General features: G+C 37.1%; 2 protein-coding genes across 2 annotated transcripts; one reads left to right on the forward strand and one right to left on the reverse strand.

Annotated features, from left to right (window-relative positions):
* Window positions 1–1,697: 1,697 nt before the first annotated feature.
* Window positions 1,698–5,588, forward strand: LOC4351850 (adenylate kinase 3-like). Its single transcript, NM_001423370.1, has 6 exons — window positions 1,698–1,955; window positions 3,234–3,379; window positions 3,467–3,586; window positions 3,707–3,874; window positions 4,514–4,603; window positions 5,203–5,588. The coding sequence occupies exons 1-6, from the start codon at window positions 1,853–1,855 to the stop codon at window positions 5,299–5,301; spliced, it is 726 nt and encodes a 241-aa protein (NP_001410299.1). The 5' UTR covers window positions 1,698–1,852; the 3' UTR covers window positions 5,302–5,588.
* Window positions 5,589–9,707: 4,119 nt separating this feature from the next.
* On the reverse strand, window positions 9,708–14,962 carry LOC4351851 (probable aspartyl aminopeptidase). The gene is made up of 11 exons (XM_015762603.3): window positions 14,819–14,962; window positions 14,586–14,724; window positions 14,306–14,384; window positions 14,004–14,206; window positions 12,849–12,921; window positions 12,041–12,124; window positions 11,790–11,945; window positions 10,966–11,142; window positions 10,630–10,704; window positions 10,396–10,536; window positions 9,708–10,078 (listed from the first exon to the last, which is right to left on the reverse strand). The coding sequence occupies exons 1-11, from the start codon at window positions 14,904–14,906 to the stop codon at window positions 9,857–9,859; spliced, it is 1,437 nt and encodes a 478-aa protein (XP_015618089.1). The 5' UTR covers window positions 14,907–14,962; the 3' UTR covers window positions 9,708–9,856.
* Between the last annotated feature and the right edge of the window lie 6,762 nt (window positions 14,963–21,724).

The following is a 21,724-nucleotide window of genomic DNA, read 5'->3' on the forward strand; positions in this document are numbered from 1 at the left end:
CGCAAAAAAAAATTGTAGTTTATGGCACACATTTATACCAAAATTTACTTTGACCACCTTAAACTAAACATCTTTTTATTTTGGATTTGCTATTTTTACAATTACACTTTAGATCGGGTGAACCATATATTAATGAGACATAGTCACCCGTCCTTGTGTCTCACTTACAGATAGGCCACCTGGCCCAAAATACAATATTTGCCAACAATGCCTAGCCTAAAGTGAAAAAAAAAATCTCCAAAACTGGTTTGTAATTTACTTAAAAAAATACTCGTGGAGACTGAAGAAGGGCCCCTGGCGACTATTCTATATACATCGCTTGGAGTTGAAACAACCAAAAGCTGGATTATTTAGCCGGCACGTGGAAATCAATGCTGCAGGAAGATTAATTAGGTGGACACACCAAACCCTGTGGTTGGTGACGCCCTGTTGTTAATCAACTGGGGTGTTCGTTGGACATGGTTTTTGCAGGAAAATTAAGCAAGAAAATTAAGAAGAATGCTCAAGCTGACATGAGAAAACGTAATCCAATGGAAGCGAATTTCAAGTCGTTCTCTTGTACTACCATGTTTAGAATACATAAGACAGTGCCAACGGTTTGATGGCTCCTATTGGCTCGTGTGATACTGACTTGTGTCACAAAGCATCAAATTGCTTCTTGGAGTATCTTTATTACCGAAAACCCCAAAGATTATTCTATTCCACCTCAGGGTAATTGTGCTGAACTATGCAATGAATACAAATTCGCAAAATATCATGGTTATCTATCTTGCTCAAATTGAAATTTGAGTCCAACTGAGACTGCAATACGATTTTTCTTTTCAAAAAGAAATTATTAATTTTTTTTTCATGAAACGCAATTCAACCGTTCGAGAAATATGCTGTCATAAATAAGTAGTCTAGTGCAGAAACAAAATTAATATCACATAAAAAAGAAGGTTGTTAATTACAAACCATGTTTCGTACTACAACTCTAATTTGTAAATTCTTATTTCAGTCACAAAATTCCAATTTCCAATTAAGAAAAATAAACGTAGACGGCTAAGCCCACCCATCTAAGGCTAAGTTCGAGAGGTGAAGTACGCACGAAAAATATGATGGTTTATTAATATGATTTTTTTTAAATAACTTTCACATAAATTTCTTTAGGAAACATATCATTTAATGGTTTGAAAAACGTGCACATAGAAAACTAGAACGATGAGTTGGGAAACAAGAGAAAAACACAGCCTTAAGGCTTCTTGATCCTCTAGTTGGAGGTTGATTTTCAAACGCATGATAAACGAGAAAGCTCATTAGCACATTATTACTTAGATATTTATAATTATAAACTTGAAAAAAATATTTATTTGAATTTTTTAAACAATGTATGCATAAATTATTTTTTAAAAACACACCAATTTAACCCTTTAAAAAGCATCCTAATAGGAAACGAGGAAGTTAAAGATTCACCGAAGGTGTGTTTGGATAATGGAAAAATGGGGTGGGATTAGAATTGGTAAATGAATCAGGGTTAGGATTAAATATTAAAATGAAAGAGGGAGAATGAATGGTTAGAGTTTAAATGTGTCTTTTTGGTGGGTAGAAAATTATTTGCCATACACTCCCCGAGAGCGGTGCGTGCTTGCGTGGGCAGAAGCGTCTTTTTCGTTGGAAAAAAAAACTGCTTAAAAAGGAAACAGAAAGAGCCCAGCTTTGGTTGTCACCGTCTCACCAGAAACGAAACAAAAAGCCCCACCACCTAAACCTCCTCGATCCGACCGAGACTCCTCCATTTCAGCGGCGCACGCGGAGAGCACGCGACGCGAGTTCGTCGACGAACAAGGCTAGTGCAGTAGTTGTTGCTGCGGAGATGGCGGCGAACCTGGAGGACGTGCCGTCGATGGAGCTGATGACGGAGCTGCTCCGCCGCATGAAGTGCAGCTCCAAGCCCGACAAGCGCGTCATCCTCGTCGGTAACGCCCGCCTCTTTCTTCTTCCTCTCTCTCTCTCTCTCTCTCGGTGGTTTGGTTCGTTGGTTGGTGGATCCGGTTCGGCGGCGCGTGCTGCCCTGGTCGGGAGATGGGGAAAGATTGCTGTGGCTTGCTGGGGATGTTGCGTTAGATCCGTGCAAAGCTGTCTCCCTTTCTTTTTTTGGGTCAAATCTGGGTTTCTTCTTCCGCTCTCCTCGTGGTTTTTTGCAAACAAAAATGTTTGGCTTCGAGGGAAATCTTGTAAAATTTACTTGTTGTTTCCACCTTTGGAAACTGCGGCAATTTTTGATGGTCAAATTGCGTTTGTTCTTGCAACTTGCGATTGAGTCGATTGGGGTTTTTCCATTTGACGGAAGGATATTAGTGACAGAAATCAAGCGAAAAGAAATATTTATATGATCGGTGTTCGACGCATAATAGGAATTTCAGGCGTTTAAGGTATAGAATTTATTCGTATTCAGTAGTATGTGTTGAAATTGGAGGTTGCATTTTTTGTTCTCACACATGTTATTTTAAATTTGTCATGTGGCATGTGTTGAGGATGAGCAGAAAACAACAGGGCGGTTCGTGGTTTTTTGTCTGATGTGGAAACTTTTTAAAATAACCAAAACAGAAAGGTGCAACTTTATATGTATCGATAAAGGTTTGGAAATGTCACTCGGAATAAAAACAAAGAGATAGACGTATTACTCCTTTGTTTCAATATTCACTAGTAAACCAAATCGATCTGTATGGTTATGTAAACTGTGTGACACAACAAATTTCAAATAAACTTGTTCTGTTGCGCAATGCTCTGCTTCAGCAATGCACTACTCTAATTTACTGGTCATCAAACAAATCATTATGGAAGGTTTATTCTATTGTTCTTTTACTTCATGAAGTATAGCTAATTTACAAACACTCTGCACTACCTAATTTAAGTGGACCGAATCTAGTCATCGTCTGCTCTTAGCTATCTCCAAATTGATGGCTTGTTCTAATTCATGCATGTGTCACTGAGACACTGGTGTTGTTAACAGCATTGTAAGAATGCCAGTTACACCCTAATATGTTATTGAGGATAGGATAGTGTTGACAACTTGATATCCATAGAGGCAAAGTGATGTCAAATTTTGATGCTTTTATGGATAGTTTAATAGGCATCTGGGCAGAAAGCTTGAATATTGATGTTCTAGAATGGTAAGACAATCTCTGCGTGTTCTAAAAAAAAAAAAGGTAAGACATACAATTTTGACATCCCTTTATTTTACTAAATTTTAGGTCCACCTGGCTGCGGAAAGGGAACACAGTCACCGCTGATTAAGGATGAATTTTGCTTGTGCCATTTAGCCACTGGTGATATGTTGAGGGCTGCAGTGGCTGCTAAAACTCCACTTGGGATTAAGGCTAAAGAAGCTATGGACAAGGTAGTTTTTAAGAAACATATAGCAACAGAAATTATAACCAGCAGGAATGGGTTTCTTGATTCTTTTGTTTCTTTCCTTATCTTCTAGGGAGAGCTTGTTTCTGATGACTTGGTTGTTGGGATTATTGATGAAGCCATGAAGAAAACTTCATGCCAGAAAGGTTTTATCCTTGATGGTTTCCCTAGAACTGTTGTTCAAGCACAGAAGGTGAGGTCCTTGGTCAATATGCACCGCTATATAAAAGAGCTCCTTTTTGTTATTAGAGCTGTCTATATAAATGGACAGTTTCTATCATTGTATCACTTTTCTTACTAAAAAATGGTGCAGCTTGATGAAATGTTGGCCAAACAAGGTACTAAGATTGACAAGGTTCTAAATTTTGCAATTGATGATGCAATACTGGAAGAACGAATTACCGGTCGTTGGATCCACCCATCAAGTGGTAGATCTTATCATACAAAATTTGCTCCTCCTAAGACTCCTGGACTTGATGATGTAAGTCATACCAGATTACTTGCTCTCGCTTGCATTTGTCAGATACTCAGATTTTTACCATTTTCATTATTTCTATTAGATTTGGTACATATATTGTTTGATGCTTGCAGCATATGCGCCTTTACCATAATTTCCCTGTCTCATCATCGATCATCGTAGTACTCTGCTTACTTGTTTTTTAAGAACAAAACATGAGCCATCATTCTTTCAAAATAAAAAAGGTTCATTGAGTACCTTCTTCTTGCCACTGTTTATTTAGTTTGCTTCCCAAATAGTTAAATAGGTAGTGTGATTATGGATATATTTTTCTTGTTTTGGTTGTTTCTCGTACGAAGAGTAAAATGCACCTTTTGTTGACAAGAAATGATAGGCAGTGTTTGCATGACACACTTTTGCTTCCTTTTCTGACAATTATGCCTGTTTAAGTGTCCATAAATAGATACATCGACATGTTTTTGTAGCAGGAGATTGTATATTGTTTCTATTGCTTCCATTAAAAGCATATTCTTCTTTAGCAATGATTTCATGTGGGACATATTTGTGCTGCTATTAAGTAAATTTGTTTGATATCATATATATCTTTTAATTGGTAATATTATGTGCACTTCTGCTCCCTGATTGCTTTGTCTTTTCACAAAGGTTACTGGAGAACCCTTAATTCAAAGGAAAGATGACACAGCTGCAGTATTGAAGTCAAGGCTTGAAGCCTTCCACGTACAAACTAAGCCTGTATGTTTCCTTTAGCAACTACGTTTTTAAATATTCAGATATTCTTTTAGGATGTAGTCGTACTTCAGTTAAGGCGGATTCCTTCAGTTGCATTACAGTGTTTCCTGTATATCTTTCATTGTTTTTAAGTTCTGATTACATTTTGCCAACCCTTCATTTCTAGATTTGTACCTTTTCTTCATTTGTGGGTCTGCTTAGTAGAGCTCCAATAATTCTTGGTGCTGGGTATCTCTAGATCCAAAAATTCTTTTTGAGTATGAACTGGGAGTAGATTGGGAGTTTTTCAGTGAACCATCTTGTTCATTTTCTCCTACAAATTCGACATCATTTGAGAATTCATGAGATGGAGTTCTTATATATTTCATATGACTGTATAATGTATTGCATAAGATTTTTGACAACATGGTGAAGTACACTTCCATTGCGGTATACGTTTATGTATCTTTGTTGCCTGATATTTCCATCTCCTGGCTTCAATTTCCTCATTTCTTTTGTAATCCTTAGTTTTATTGTGAAATATTGTTTATTATCTGCCATAATGCAAAGCAGTTGCTGCCTGTTCACTCAATTTAATTCGTGGAATGGTTTCCTTCCTCTAGGTGATTGACTACTACACCAAGAAGGGCATAGTCGCAAATCTGCATGCCGAAAAACCACCAAAGGAAGTGACTGTTGAGGTCCAGAAAGCCCTATCATAAACTGCCAGTTCTTCAGCCTATAAACATGACATGTGCCGAAAACCCCTTACACTGGGTTTTCTAGATGTTTAAACTGCTGCCAACACCATGTGGTTTTCATTTTGATTTGCTGTATGGCGCAATTGCTCCATTTTATCACAGTTTTCGCTTCACAGTCTGAAATTTGTCAAAATAATTTGTTGGAATGAGGAAAGAAGTTTTGTATACCAACACCGATATAATTACATCAAGTCAATCTTGACAGGGTATTCCTTCTGTTCATCTTAATTTTGGAATTGATGCCTTTGTGGTGATTCCCTGTCTTTGACTACACAGATCCTCTGTGTTTGTGTAGCAATATATTTGTAGGGTCAGTTTGAATCGGCTACAGTCGTACAGCCGATTTGCAATATATATAGAAGTAAGGTGAACAATTCCATTTGCAAGTGAAAATGGCAGTTGTTTGCCCGAAGAATTTGAATTTACAGGTCATATAAATAATGGACTAATGCTTGATAAATATGTAGATGACTACTGTAACAATGCATATATCTCTTTGTTTTTCAATATACGGTGTCTTCGACTTTTGATATGTGTATTAACAATTCGTTGTGTTCACACGGGCATGGATATGGAGGACTACATCGTTTCGCTTATTCGCTTATTGAGAAACGGTATATTTATAAATGAAAAATAATCTGTAAATAAAACTTTTATATGCGTATTCTTAGCGATCTAAAAGTAAAAACTGAAAAATAATCTACGGTGAAAAGTTAAAAATTCAATTTTTAGCAAATAAAAATAAACCAAAAGAGGAGGTTGGGAAGCTCAGGGAAAAAACTGGGAGGCTTCAAATGGGCCTGGCGTTACATCCCACGGGATGTCTGTACCGGCATAGAGCTTGGTTAAGCTTATGAGCGAATGTTTGTTGTCTCCCCAGAGAGAGAGAGGTGTCAAACCATCAAAGCATATAAAATGTAGGATCGAAATACAAGAACTAAGCCAACCAGAGGGGGAGGGGGTGAATGGTTGGTATACCCAAAAACCTAAACTTTTTGCGGAATTAAAAGTTACCCTTAAATTCGATGGATCGTGATCTGACCGTAGGTGATGCGCCGGCCTAACCGCCTGGAAGCCGTCGGTTTGACCGGCGTTGAAAGCCCGGTCCTACCGCCTGAAAATCGCCTCTGCCTCCTGTTGCCGTCGCCAGTCTGACCGTAGTGTACCCGCCGGTCTGACCGCCGCAATGTCACTGGTCTGACTGCCGGTGTTTCGCCGGTTAGACCACCAAACCCGAGAAAACACAAATCGAAGAACTCTCGAAGTAGATGACAATTTTATTATTTCTCTATGTGTTTACAAAGTGCGACAACAGCACTCCTCACAAAAATCTCAACTAAACTCGAAACCCTAACTAAACTATCAACTCAATACTCTCAAAAGCGATACCGGGAAGCCTCACGCTCCCTCTCTATTTATACATGAGGTAGGCAGCCTAAAGCCATGAACCAAACTCATACTAGAAGTCCTAATCCACTTAGGAAACCTTCCTGTACAAGAAACAAACTTTACAAACTCCAATCATACCAAATTTAGACTCCTTCCAAATTCGACTCCGTATCCCATACGCACACAATGCCTCCATCGTATGCCATATGGAATCTTCACCAACCACGTGCATTGAACTCTAGCCTAAGTATCCTGCATGATATCTGACCGTCACGGACATCGCTTTATCCCCAAGTCGACTCCCGATCCATCACCGGCAATACTCTCTCGAGGCATCAAGTCACCTACACATGAATCAAACAAAGAAACCATATTTCGAGACCAAGCTATCTCCAACTTGACTCATTGTTAGCAAATAACAGTATTACATACGTAGTATCCATCTAGAAGCCATAAACATAAAATAATCACGGATATCCAAACAAACAACCCGAAACTGAAATCAACACAGAGTCGCCCGGTCTGACCGCTCGATAACCGTCGGTTTGACTGGCAACCCATGCCCGGTCTAACCGGACCCAAAACTCAGCAGCTCCTGTTTAACATCTGTAAAATCCAATCATCTCCAAAACCACTTCGCCAATAATCTCCAAATATCAAAACCAATAATCACATATGCCAATTGTTCATCACAAAATAATAATCAAAACACTTTGATTTTACATAAAAGGGTTGGTTCTAGAAATTGGCAAGAACTATGCTAGCTAGCTTGAGAGTTTCCAGGTTTATATGGACTTAGCCGATAGTGAACAAAACAGGAGTGTATAATTGTTATCTTTCGGGAAACTCGAACTTGTATACATGACTTGTGTTACTCCCAAACACTCATGGGCACAACAAGCTCACCCAAAACCCTTGGTTGATCCCAAACCTGTAGTTTCGAGAAAGGCCCGGGGTCTTCCCGGCTAGCAACGCAAGCTGCGAGCTAGCCGGTCCGGGTTCGAGCCTCACCCTCCTCCTTATTTCAATATCAATCTAGTCCTTCCTAGATTGGTCCTATTTTTTTAAACCTGTAGTTTCCTACATCTACGGAGCTTATCAATCCGACACTTTTAGATGCAAATAACGTATCTAAAAATGTACTACAGGATAAAGTATGTGTTTAAAATCCTTTATACAATAACTGAACTTCATAAGCATTATATTTGAATATACTAAATAAATGAATAGTCAGAGGAAAAATCAAACAAAAAATCAGGTAGCAAAGTGGAAATTCTAAAATCAAATATCAATTTAGAAAAAATATAAAGAGTAAATTTTATAAAACTGAATCGGTTGGTACAACGACATTTCACAAAACTACAAGAAAACATACAGTTTTATTGCAAAATTTTGACTTTATCCTATACAGTTTCTGATATGTGGGCCTAATTTGCATGAATGTGCGGATATTGCATGGATGAACTGACAGTGAGCAACCTAACATACAGAGTTGTATATTTCTGTTAAAATCAGTGATTATCATGCAATCAACTAAAGTTGCAACAAGCTGGTAGTTATGACAAATGGTTGTAGTTTTATCAAATTTATTTATACATAAGAAATTGAATATATCTCGTAGAAAATAGAGAACCTGTAAAAAAAATGATAAAAGGTGTAGTTTGGTGGCACCGAACCAAACCGACGGCTTACAAACAAAGAAGAAGCCGCCCGATCTCTAGTCACCTCTCAATAATGTAGAGTAGTTCGCATTAATAGTTTTGATTATAGAACATCCTCGCTGATGACTCGACCCATACATTCACACGATCGCAGAGCACAATGGTAAGCACATTGACAAAGAGTGGAAGAGGTATACATTTTCCATTTCAACATGCCCCTCATTTTTCAACATTGTCAATACTTAAAGGCTATGTTGTTCCTTCCAAAGTTGAAAGTTTGGGTTGAAATTGGTACGATGTGACTGAAAAGTTGTGTGTGTATGACAGGTTGATGTAATGGAAAAAGTTAGAAGTTTGGATCTAAACACAGCCAAAGTAGCTATGCATGTTTGTGCTGAAAGATTGCGTTCATATTTTCTACCCAATTATTTTAACTTGTGAACAACAAATTGAACACATTGACTTGTACTACCTGTCTCATATGATGGCTACCTCAAGCATTCAAACTTAAAATGATCGAGGCAACTGTATGTGATGTAGTAGTACTCCCTAATATAAGGGATTTTGACATTTGCTTGTGTTGTTTGATCACTCGTCTTATTCAAAAAATTTGTGCAAATATAAAAAACGAAAAGTTGTGCTTAAAGTACTTTGGATAATAAAGTAAGTTAAAAAAATAAAAAATAATTCTAAAATTTTTTTGAATAAGACGAATGATCAAACAGTACAAGTAAAATGTCAAAATCTCTTATATTAGGGGACGGAGGAAGTAGTAGTTATTTCAATTCAAATATCCATCTCATAAAGATCATACAATCATATATATATATATATATATATATATATATATATATATATATATATATATATATATATATATATATATATATATATATATATATATATATATATATATATGACCGCCGAAACTAATCTACTACTCTACCTCCGTTTCATCAAATTATAAAATGCTTTGACATTTTTTCTAGACAAATTAATTTTTTTATGTTTGACCAAATTTATATAAAAACATAACAACATTTTCAACACAAAATAAACATACTACCAAAGTATACTCAATTTTGTGTTACTTATTTGGTGTTATCAACATTGCTAAATTTTTCTATAAACTTGATCAAAAGTTGAACTACGAAAAAGTCAAAACAGTTATAAACGGAGGGAGGAGGCTTTCTGATTTTCTCCTATACTTGAGGTGAAAACTTATTATACTTCTAAGAAGCACATTTCGACCTGTACTAGACCATAAAAGATGATGTGGCCAGCACAGATCCCGGCAACTGACCAGGAACGAGGAGATAAAAATCACAGCCAGAAAATATATTCTCCATGAGATTCCTGTGACGAGATAATGTAACCCAATTTATTGTTCATTTATTTTGCAACAGTACAGGATATGTCAAAGCAACACCACCAGTCGGCTGATCCAGTATGGTCACTACTTCATCTTAGCAATCTACTTTAACTTTGCTGTCCAATTCAGTGAACTCTTCGAAATATGCCTTGAAGTGTTCGTACGAGTGCTTGATGTCATCGACAGCACACATTTCCCTGATGCTGTGCATCGACAATTGTGGTGCTCCAATATCCACAGTACGAATACCAACACCACTAGCTAGTATTGGGCCGATGGTTGAACCACAACCCATGTCGTTCCGAACAACAAAATCCTGCAAAAATGAATGCAGAAATTAGATTTTATTGATTTCCAATTTGTTTAAACAAGTAATAGCCCCTTGTTCTTAAACTGGATAAGCACAAACTGTTCAAGAGCTTATCTAATTTGTTTATTCATCTCAAGGTCAATAGATTCTTTTTTCCGAAAAGGAAGGCAAGAAATTTGCCTTATATATTGATAGAGCAGGAGTCAAGGTCAATAGATTAGCCAGACATATTTTTGAACTTAGAGACTATGACAACTTGATTAGTTCAGAACAAAGCACTATTTCACAGTTGTTATAGAAGGATCCTTCATACATGAACTAACCTGTATAGGTAGATGGTGCCTCTCAGCAATTTCCCGAAAAATAAATGCTGTCACAGCATTTGTAGCATATCGTTGGTTAGCATTGTGTTTAATCACGAGTCCTCCATGCAATTTAGGCTGGTGGTTCTCCTCATGCTTGTCCTGCAAAGATAAATAGAAATAGGTTCAAAAGGTTTAATTTAATTGTTGCTGTATAACTGCAAATCTCAGATACTGATGCAAAGAAAATCTTACCATATAATTGGGGTGTAAGGCATGTGCCATATCTGCAGATACTAGAAAGCTTCTTTGAATAGCCTTTTCTAGCAACTGAAAATTAAAAGCAGATTGTCACAATGTAAACCTAAATAGGTACACAGACTGCAAACAGTCTAGTTGTTTGTAATGTGCATAATGGAGCTGGGGAGAACTATTTCAATATGTGCAAACAGTTTATTTAAAGTATCCTTTAAGCCATGCCACATTACATGGTCAACAAAAACAAAATTGTTTAATGAAAGTAACAGATCTGGTTACCAACTGAAACAGAAATATATGCTTTATTCTTGCGTAATGAAAATCAGTTAGTACCCTCGAATTTGAAGAGTTAAAAGACCCTGTGATTCTTGACAAAGCATCTAACATGGCAGGAGAACCAGCTCCCTGAGCCGAATCAGATCCAACCTCCTCATGGTCAAATAGAGCCACCATTCTCACACCAGATTCATGCGCAAGAGATTCTTCAGAAGAAGTCGATTCTATTAGGGCCTGAAACAGTATAGGGGTTAAGTAATTGCATATTATTTGCTCGCAAGAAGAAAGAAATAATTAGTTCTTTAGAAAGGGATGCAGTTGACTAACTTTATTGCCTTAAAGTACACAACGGAAAGGTATCTTTCTGTTCTAGAGCAGCACATATACAAAATGACGACACGGTGTAGCACTTAACTAGAGTTATAAAGGATGCTAGGTCGCTAACCCATTCAATAGCAATCACGATTGCGATTCATGATACAAGAGGGGCTCCATTATACAAATTTGGAATGAATAGAAGGTGAGAAGATGAGCTATTACTTCCAGCAAATTTTACAACTTAATTTTGATGTCATTGTTTGTTGTTTCTCTATCTTCTTTTTCTTATAAAAAATCCCCGTACTAGTTCAAATTAAGTAAATGTAATAATACACTTAGAAACATGTGAAAGAAATATTTAAACGTTCTTTAGCAAAACGCTTGCATGAAAGTAATTTCCTCCCTCAGCAGAAAATACGATTTGCAAGCACAACAACATAGAAAATTTCCAAAGTGACGTAATTAAGGAGCTAGATTTTACACAAAATCAACCAATAGTATTTCAAATAAGTAAATTCATAAATGTAGGAACTATAGGTGAACTGAAAACAGCATAGACAAACCTTCAACGAACAAAATGACATGCAAAGATTGTCAAGCCTTCCTGAAAAGATGAATTCTTTCATGGCACCTGCTACAGTACTTGGCTGGGTATCGCACAACTGCAGCTCAAAGTCACATATCTCATCAGGCTTGCAGTTCGCTTCTTTAGCAATCAACTGCAACAAATTTAAAAGAAAGATATATCAGGAGTTTTGTATTATTTGTGAACCTATTTGTCCAATGGAATTAGTATACTACACAAAATAAGTACCTGCAATAATAGTGGATGATGCTTGGTGTTCTTACTCTCAGATGACTCTGAACCATTTTCTGCCACTAATTTCTGCATTTCATTCTGCAAAATATTGTATTGCCTTCAGTCTTGTATTGCTCCAGATTGCCATATTGTATTTTGTTCGTTGAAGTGAAAGAAATATTTAAACGTTCTTTAGCAAAACGCTTGCATGAAAGTAATTTCCTCCCTCAGCAGAAAATACGATTTGCAAACACAACAACATAGAAAATTTACAAAGTGGCGTAATTAAGGAGCTAGATTTTACACAAAATCAAGCAATAGTATTTCAAATAAGTAAATTCATAAATGTAGGAACTATAGGTGAACTGAAAACAGCATAGACAAACCTTCAACGAACAAAATACAATATTTGCTTTCAAGGACTAATTGCTCCAATGGCACAGTAATTGTTATCGAACAAAATATTGTATTGCTCCAGATTGCCATATTTACTCAATAGTTACTTTCAAGGACTAATTGCTTCAATGGCACAGTAATTGTTATAGAAGCCAAAAAAACTTATTTGCTTGGTTTGGATGTTATTAATCTCATGTTTGGTCCTAGTGATTGTAATGCAATTTTGTGCATGAACTAGCCAAGTTCAGCATGGCTTTAGATTCTTCTTTGAGCCTGTTTATTTGGCATGAAGAGGCATGAAGATTTACCAGAGTTTGTATCTAGAACGCTTGTTAGTGGATTTCCTAACATGTCATATTAATGGGATACATTTCTAGTTTCCATAAAAAAAAGGAAACTCAGACACTGGCCAATGTATTCAAATCACCTTAACAGATGTGGCCAGCACAGGGACAAGATGATTCTGGTTGTTAATCTTGAGACCTTCTGAGGAGATATTCCTGTACATAATTTAAGCAAGACAAATGAAATTACTCTTTACTATTATAAACAATAAAAGCATCGAAACATAACAGGATTTATGTCCAGCATAGGTTGCACTATTGAAAGTAAATGCATGGTGAGAATGACATTTCAAAGTACTGGCAAGTGGGCATGACAAACCAAAGTATTGGACTAATTAAATATAGTGATTTATTCTCAAAACATTTCTTCAAAGTTAATCTGTGAACGGTAAATTAGTTTAGACGTGTTAAGAGCAATTGTGTAAGGTGCTAAAAGCTAAGGTTTTATCCACATGTATCGTTGTTATTACATGTAAACAGCTAGGTACATTACATTAGCGAAGACCTAAAGTTCACATAACTAATCAATATGATATGTCAAATTTTCAGTTTTCGTTGCCATGAGAAAATTTATATTAACTAAATTTTGAAACAAAAGAACATAATGGCATTTCTGTAGAAAATGTTTCAATACAAGATGAACAAATGGACCAGGATGTTGTGAAATAATGTTGGACATCACGATCTGTATACGAGCTATCTTACTACTGATCAAATATGGCAATTCCTTCTCTTATTCAGTTTAAGCGAACACATCCAAACTAGATATGTCAGAGTGTACAAGTATTACTTTGAGTTTCCTTTAAATTGGTGATGCATGTTTTCAGTTAGGCATCTGGCTCAGTTAGCTGAAGTGTGGATTTCTACTCTAAGTTTCTAATGGTAAAAGGTTCAAGTGCATGCTGACAGGGTCAAGCTGAAACTGATACCTGAAGCATGTCGTCGATTTTCTGTATTTGGGACCTACTGTTATCTTTGGTTTAGTCCAGATTTTTTTTCTTTGACAAACATTAATTACTACAGGATAGTAGGTAGAATAAATAAGTTGCCACAAGAAACCAAATAGGCAATTGGACACACATGTGACCTATAGTTTACTTTAGTTTAGGTTGATTAACTGTTCCGATCTAGCAATATAGGACTAACAAAATTACGACCTAAAATTTAATGTAGGTCCAATTTTCATGGACTTAATCACAGGAATAAAACACAAAAATGGATAAGTTGCTAACACCAACCTGTCAAGGTGAATAGCCAAAGTGGGGATTCTCATGACTGGCTCTTGCACTCTTACAAGCTTATGCGCATACGACACTGCACCATCCTTCTTCTCCCTTACAATCACCCTACCAGCAACAGTAAGATCACGGTCGAACCATGTGTACCACAAGCCACCTCCATAAGTTTGGACCCCAACCTCAAGATAACCTCCCTTTGTTACCTGCGTGGCAAGAAGCAGGATTTAATCGCCAATTCATCGAATTGTACCACGCCAATTAACATAAACAGAAATCAACTACGAAGAGTTCAAACTCTAAACCTTGGAGACAGGCTTGAGCTTCAGGGATGGACTGTCAGTATGCGCACCGATTATGTGAAACCCATTGCCGGCAGCATACCTACAACACATCAACATAATCCAATAATAAATAATGCACTAATCAGGACATTCATGATCCACAAAACCGTATAGAATTACTACAGATAAGTTTCTTCACAAAAAAAAAATAGAAAAAGTATGACAAATTAAATAATCCTATAGCCTCGAGCAATCCAAGGAGTGTGAGGACAAGGTAAAAGTGGATCTAGCAGAGGCTCACTTGGCGCCGATGGCGAAGGCGACGATGGTGGAGTGGTTGCGCGTGAAGAAGTACTTGCGGCCGGGCTGGAGCCCCGCCCACTCCTCCCGCTCCGACAGCTGCGAGAACCCCGCCGCCTTCAGCCGCCGCTTCGCCTCATCTGAGACAACACATTCACAGTCCAGTTTGCGTCGATCGACACCAAAGGAGGAAGAAGGAAGGGAAATAGGAATCGGGGGGGAAGGGGGGCGTACCGACGGCGTGGAAGGCGGTGGGGGAGGCGTTGAGGAAGTCGACGAGGTCGGAGACGACGGGGGCGACGGCGACGGCGGCGGAGGCCATGGGCGGCGGCGGCAGTAGTGGATCGATGAGTCAGGTGTAGCCGCCGACTTTGGTATGCAGGGATCGGTGTAGGGCTGTCAAAAAAAAAGGTCGAGGCTCAGCGAGCAGCTCGAGGTTTCGAGAGCCGAACCCGAGCCTGAGCAAAAGCTCGCGAGCTTTACCGAGCCGAGCTCGAGCTTTATCAAGCCTGGCCGAGCTTGACCGTGCATAGTTTATATTGCATGTTTACCTTATTAATATAATAAACTAATAGATAAATATATATATTAGTATCTATTTACACAATAAATTAGCATATGTTAGTACAATATATTTATTTTAATTATTTTCTACTCTTTTATTAGTGTGATTAACTAAAAAATAATTATACTTATCAAGAGATTATTATTAAAATATATATTATACTACTTATGGCCGAGCTCGGTAGCCGAGCTCGAGCTTGAACCGAGCTTGCCTAAAAGCTCGAAAGTGCAGTAGGCTCGGCTCGAGCTCGGCTCGAGCCTGTGTCGAGCTCGAGCTTGGGCAGACGAGCTTGCTCGAGCTCGGCTCATTGACAGCCCTAGATCGGTGAATAGTTGTGTCTATGTATTGTACCCGTATATACTATGTTGTGTCCGGATGCCCCTTTTCCCATCATCTCTCCCTATGTCTTTTTTTTAAAAAAAAGTTTCTATACGAAAATTGCTTAAAAAAATAAAATTAGTCCATTTCAAAAAAAATAGCAAATACTTAATTAATCACGTGCTAATGGACCAATCCGTTTTCGTGTTTGTGTTGGGAACTGCCTCCCGTGAAGATAGCGTTCTTTTCCCCTCTTTCCCAACTCACTTGCCTCATTTTTCACGCGCACACTTTTAAAACTACTAAACAATATATTTTTTAAAAAAAAATTCTATATGAAAGTTACTTTATAAAATCATATTAATCTATTTTTAAAGTTTTTTATTAGGCTAATACTTAATTAATTTCACTATAATCGCGTGCTTTGTTTTCCGTGTCGAGAGGTGCCCAACCTTACCTCCCGAACATAGCCTAACTTGTTTATACGGGGATAATGTTCCTATAATTTTTGGAATCAGAAAAGAAAATCAAATGGAGTCGAATATTATCGAATACTGATACATAATGAATATGAGTTAGAATACGGGCACGAATATTTATCGGAACATAAAGAAAGACCTTTTTACCATTCTTACAAAGTCAACAAAGAAATATAGGCAGTTTTATCCAAAAGAAAATAAATTCGTGGTATATATAATATGTTATTCTAAATTAGGCTCTTTGGTTTTCTAGATTTTAATAAAAAATATAATTGTAAATATGAAGTTGTATTCAATATTCATATTAGAATCTCAATTTTAAATGTAATTTGTTTCATTTCAAAGTTATTAGTAATGAACAAATGTAATTGACATGGACACTTCTTACTCTTTTTAAAATAATAAGGTATTCCATTAAAAACAAATTATTTGATATATTACTATAATAAATAATGTTTTTATTATAGATAATAGTACCGAATATAGTGTATGATTTGTAACTAGCAAATATGACATACTGGATAGCTGCATACCTTGTTTCTAAAATAAAATTATTTAACAAATATGTTGGGATAGAGATGTGAACCTAAAGATGGAGATAAATGGTTTTATAAAGCTATCCGAATAACTATTTAAAAATTATCCATATATTTTCTAACCATTTTTCGTTTTCGCCATATACCAACCTTACTGTATCTTTTTCTGAAAAAAAAAATCTAAATTCGTTTCTATTGTCAAAACTATCAAAAAATAATATCCGGCCGACATTATTTATTTCCGAAAAAGCATCCCAGTATTATAACTATCTGAACCATTTTCATCCATTCGTATATTAATGGTTTTAACAGATGGCACCATTTACGTATTGATACAGGTTGAACCATTTGTTTTATAGAAAAGTAAAATGACCTCGATATCGCTTAGAGAGGAGGTGAATAGATGATTTAAAATGAAATACGAAAGCTAAAGCGAAACATGGTTGGATTATGATACTAGGTCAGATTGTCGGAAGTAAGAACGGACCATCTGACCTGTAGAGCAGCAATACAAACAGGCAACAACATTAAAGTTGATCCAATCCACAAGTAAGGAGGCGAGGTCAAACATCACTACATTAGTGTGGTAGAAAGCAATTCAACAAGAAAGGTAAAGGGAAAGAGGATATCACCAAGGTTTATGTAACAGTATATTTTTCGGAGTTCAAATTCTTGAGGGGATTCTAATCTCTGTTAAGGAGCTCACAAATAGTCAAGTCTTTTAATCTGGGTTGATGTTACCAACTGAAAGTAAAGATCCTCCGGCATTAGTCTCGGTTTGTGTTTCCAATCGGTACTAAAGATGCACTTTTAGTACCGGTTGGTAATACCAACCGAGACAAAATGTTTTCAGGGACTTGGACTTTTAGAACCAGTACTAAAACATTTTTAGTACCGGTTCTAAATCTAGCTGAGATATTTGTGATTTTTGATACCACGATGAAAGATCAGTTGTTAAGTATTGGTAGCACATGCATGTAATGGCTGTTCATGCAAACTGTAAAGTCACACTATCACTGAACAAAAAAAAAGTCAAATAGCCGGAGAGTATTGTTGAGAAGAGGCCATATTTCGAATGATGGAATATCGAAGTGTTTGGTCGGTCCGGATGCTGATGTAATTAGGGATGAAAACGGTACGAAAATTTTCTGGATTCCGGATCTATTTTCGAAAACAGAATCTGTCGGTCAGAATTTTTTCGAAAACGAAAACGAATTCGGAAATATTTTCTTGGAAACGGAATCGAATATGATAGGGGCAGTTTCCGTCGGAACTCGGAATCGGTCGGAGACTTTTCGGGAAATTTCTCGGAATTTCCGGAATTACAAAGGCCCATAACATAGTCTATAATTCCTCCCTAGCCCAACCCAATTTAGCATCCTAATTCCTATGTCACTCAATTCAGCCCAACCCAATACACCCAATTCAAACTTGAGAATTGAACTTGACATGATTGTGTTTTGTGATGTAATGTTGAAATTTGAGACTTGAGAATTGGATTTGACATATTTTAAAGCTTAGTTTGAGGGGTTTTTTATTCCGATATATTTTCGTTACCGTATCAGCACCGGTCAGTTTTCGCTCCGTTTTCGGTTTTGACAATATTTAATTCCGTTTTCGTATCTGGGTTTCCGATTCTGATTCCGAAAAAATATGAAAACGAAAACAAAAAATATAGTTTCCGCCGTTTTTGTACCGTTTTCATCCCTACATGTAATGAGTTGGAGCTTGATATCTTTTTTTTACTGATGAGTCAAACTGATTCAACCAGTGAAGAACATGAGCACGGGTTGTTTTATTGTTTGGAACATGTATTACGAGCTTAAATGCTCATACTATGTAACCTTGTGGTTGCATATATCCTGCGGGATGTAGAGGCCTTTTTTTTTTCTCAAATCCATTATCTAAAAAAATAATGACTGATCCTTAAAACATAGAAGAACCATTTTAGGGTGTAGCATAGAGCCACGGCAAATCATAACAGTTGATTATGTGTGCTTCATTTCTAATAAAAAAACATATGATCTCCCTTCACCAAATACATGATGGTTAAAAATGCAAAGTATCATAAGTATCTTTCCTAAATTAATTATTTACTAATGAAGAATTTATGATTTAGGCAACAAACTGAAGAGGCCCACAATTTGCCAAAACAAGGCGCAATGACTATGTGTAATTTGGGCCTACATGTCAATGGGAGGCTTAGGGCAGGTGCAATAGGGAAAATGTACCTACTATTAGCCGCTGGCATCAGCTCTTTTTCATTGCTGGAAGAAAGAGGGAGTGGAGAGAGAGAGCAGCCGTCGACTAAATTGACAACGCCTGTGCACAGGCGCCTAGACACGGCATGCATACGATGGATGCTGTGATTGGTGAAAAGAATAGGTGAGAGATAATTAAGGTTGGCCCACATGGAAAGAGCATCTGTGACTGGTTGATAGCCTAGGAGAGAGAACCAAGGTTTGGCCCACATTGAGAGAAAAATTAATGACTCGGTTAAATATTATATTATCTTTAATGATATAGAAATGACATGTAAGCTCATCTAATAGATGGCTGCTTACTCTCTTATTAAACTTGCCCTTATGTTCGATTCTCACATATCCAATAATTTTGTATAGTTTTTACACTAATAAAAAATATGAAAAGTCGGATTTGGTATGAACAACGGATTAATTGTATGTTTGCCATATACAAAAGATAGACGCAGATAATTCAAAATTCCAAGTTGTGCTGCGCAACTAAACTAATCGATCAAAATTCCAACGACCGCCAGACCAAATCCCAACCCTTTAATTTGCATGGGCTCCTGCCTTTGCCATATAGGAATTCCCATTGACGACAACCGTGTCCGGATGTGAACTCGAATTACGTATATACGTACCTGCATGCATGCAACATTCCAGTTCACACCATCTACAACAGATACCGGGATCAAAGATTATTAATCTTTAGTCCCGGTTCAAAAGATTAGAGCTACTTTTTGATCTTTAGTTTCGGTTGGGAACACCAACCAGGACTAAAAATGAGTTCCGGTTCGAAAAAAAATAGCAGGCGGTGTCAAACCCCTCTATTATTTTTATTATTTTTAGTCCCGGTTATTTCGAGTCTCGATTGGTGTTACCAACCGGGAAATAAGATCGGCATATGCGGCAGAGATGACGAGGCGTGCGCGAGACCCAGAGGCAATATCAGTTAATAAGTTCTATCTCCTCCTCCCTCACCTTAATTTATCTCTTTCTCCTCTTCACCCCTATCTCTTCCTCTTCCTCCTCTCCTCATTCTCTTCCTCTTCCTCATCTTCTCCTCCCCTCTCCTCCCCATTCTTAGGCGGCCGGGCAGCGGCGGAGGCAGCCTCGTGCGCGGATCCGGGATCTAGCGCGGCCGGCCGGGCGGCGGCCTAGCGCGGAGGGCCGCGCCCGGTGGAAGCCGGCGCGGAGGTTGGTGCGGCGGTAGGCAGTGGAGGCCGGGGCTGCTGCGTGATTTTTTTTTTCTTTTTTCCTTAATGTGTGATTCGATCTGTGTTGAATGATTCGATCTGTGTTGAATCGATCTGTGATGAATGTGTGATTCGATCTGTGTTGTTGTTGTGAATGATTTTGAGAATGATCTGTGTTGTGAATGTTGTGAATGATTGGGGATTAACTATTACTGTGAATGATTTGGGATGAACTATATAACTGTGAATGATTTGAGATAATGGGCGTGAGATATACAAAATAGAAAAAAAAAAGAAAAACTCCGATTGAAAAACCGGGACTACAATGAGTTACCAATCGGGAGTAAAAAGCATTTCTCTACCAGTGATACTTTTATGTATATATATAGTTTTATATATTTCAAAAAAAATTTAAATAAGTCGAATGGTCAAACATGCTTAAAAAAAGTCCACGACGTCCCATATTTACTATTTAGGGACAGAGGGACTACGCTATATAGAAATACTCGCAACATTTTGAAAAAAAAATCAAACAATAATAAGACCACTGGTGGAGAAAGCGTTTGTAGTCCCGGTTCATAACCCCCTTTAGTCCCGGTTTGAAAACCGGGACTACCAATCCGGGACTAAAGATAGATCGCTATCTTTTGTCCCGGGTGAAATAACCGGGACTAAAGATCGAGCTGACCTTTTTTTTTTCATGGCCCTGTTGCTGCATGGTTTATATATATATATATATATATATATATATATATATATATATATATATATATATATATATATATATATATATATATATATATATATATATATATATATATATATATATATATATATATATAAACCATGCATATATATGTATAAATACACATATATATATATATATACATATATATATATATATACATATATATATATATATACATATATATATACATATATACATATATACATATATACATATATATATATATATATGACCAAAATATATATTTACATTAAAGAAAATGTGTACATGCATATAGAAAAATAGACATGTATTAATTACAATCTATTATGATGTCTTAGCTAGCTACGATTTCGACGTAGTAGTAGTCGTTATCTCAGAAGCTAAGGACCTTTGAATTGTATTTCCGTCGTAGTAGAATTCACCCTTGGGATCAAGGATTTATTCGTTGATGAATCCCATTAGTTGTTCTTGAACCGCCGCGATAAATTCCTTGTGTGTGATCAGGTTATCCCTCATGCGAATAAACTATATGAATGTATGAAATTAATTAGTAATTAAACAACAAATCGATACGTACGCAATGAAATTTTGAATTTATTTGTACGTACATCGAGCTCTCTTGTGGTGATGATTTGGTCTGCAAGGCAATGGCAATACTCGCACACGTAGTAGCCGCACAAGTTAGTTCCCTGCTTTTGCTTTGCGCACTATAAATAAATGATAAACTGCGAGAGATCTAATTAATATACACTTGTATGTATTTGAATTGGAGATTGAATATAAATATAGAGCATGTGTACTCACAAGAAAATTGAACTTCCGCCTAAGTCTTTCTCGTCATTTGCCGTGGACCAAATGACGGAACCGATACCAATCGGGACTAAAGATCCCGGGAGGGCCTGACAGACCCTGACAGCATTTGAACCAAGACTAAAGATGATTGGGACTAAAGATCATCTTTAGCCCCGGTTTTTATTGCAACCAGGACTATTGTGAAATTCGGCCGACTGACGAAAGATGGTTTCTCCGCCCCTGGACGAAAAGAAAAACAACGATCAGACCGGGAAGGGCGT

The sequence above is a fragment of the Oryza sativa genome, chromosome 12 (genome assembly GCF_034140825.1).
Source record: "Oryza sativa Japonica Group chromosome 12, ASM3414082v1".
NCBI classification, from domain to species: Eukaryota; Viridiplantae; Streptophyta; class Magnoliopsida; order Poales; family Poaceae; genus Oryza; species Oryza sativa.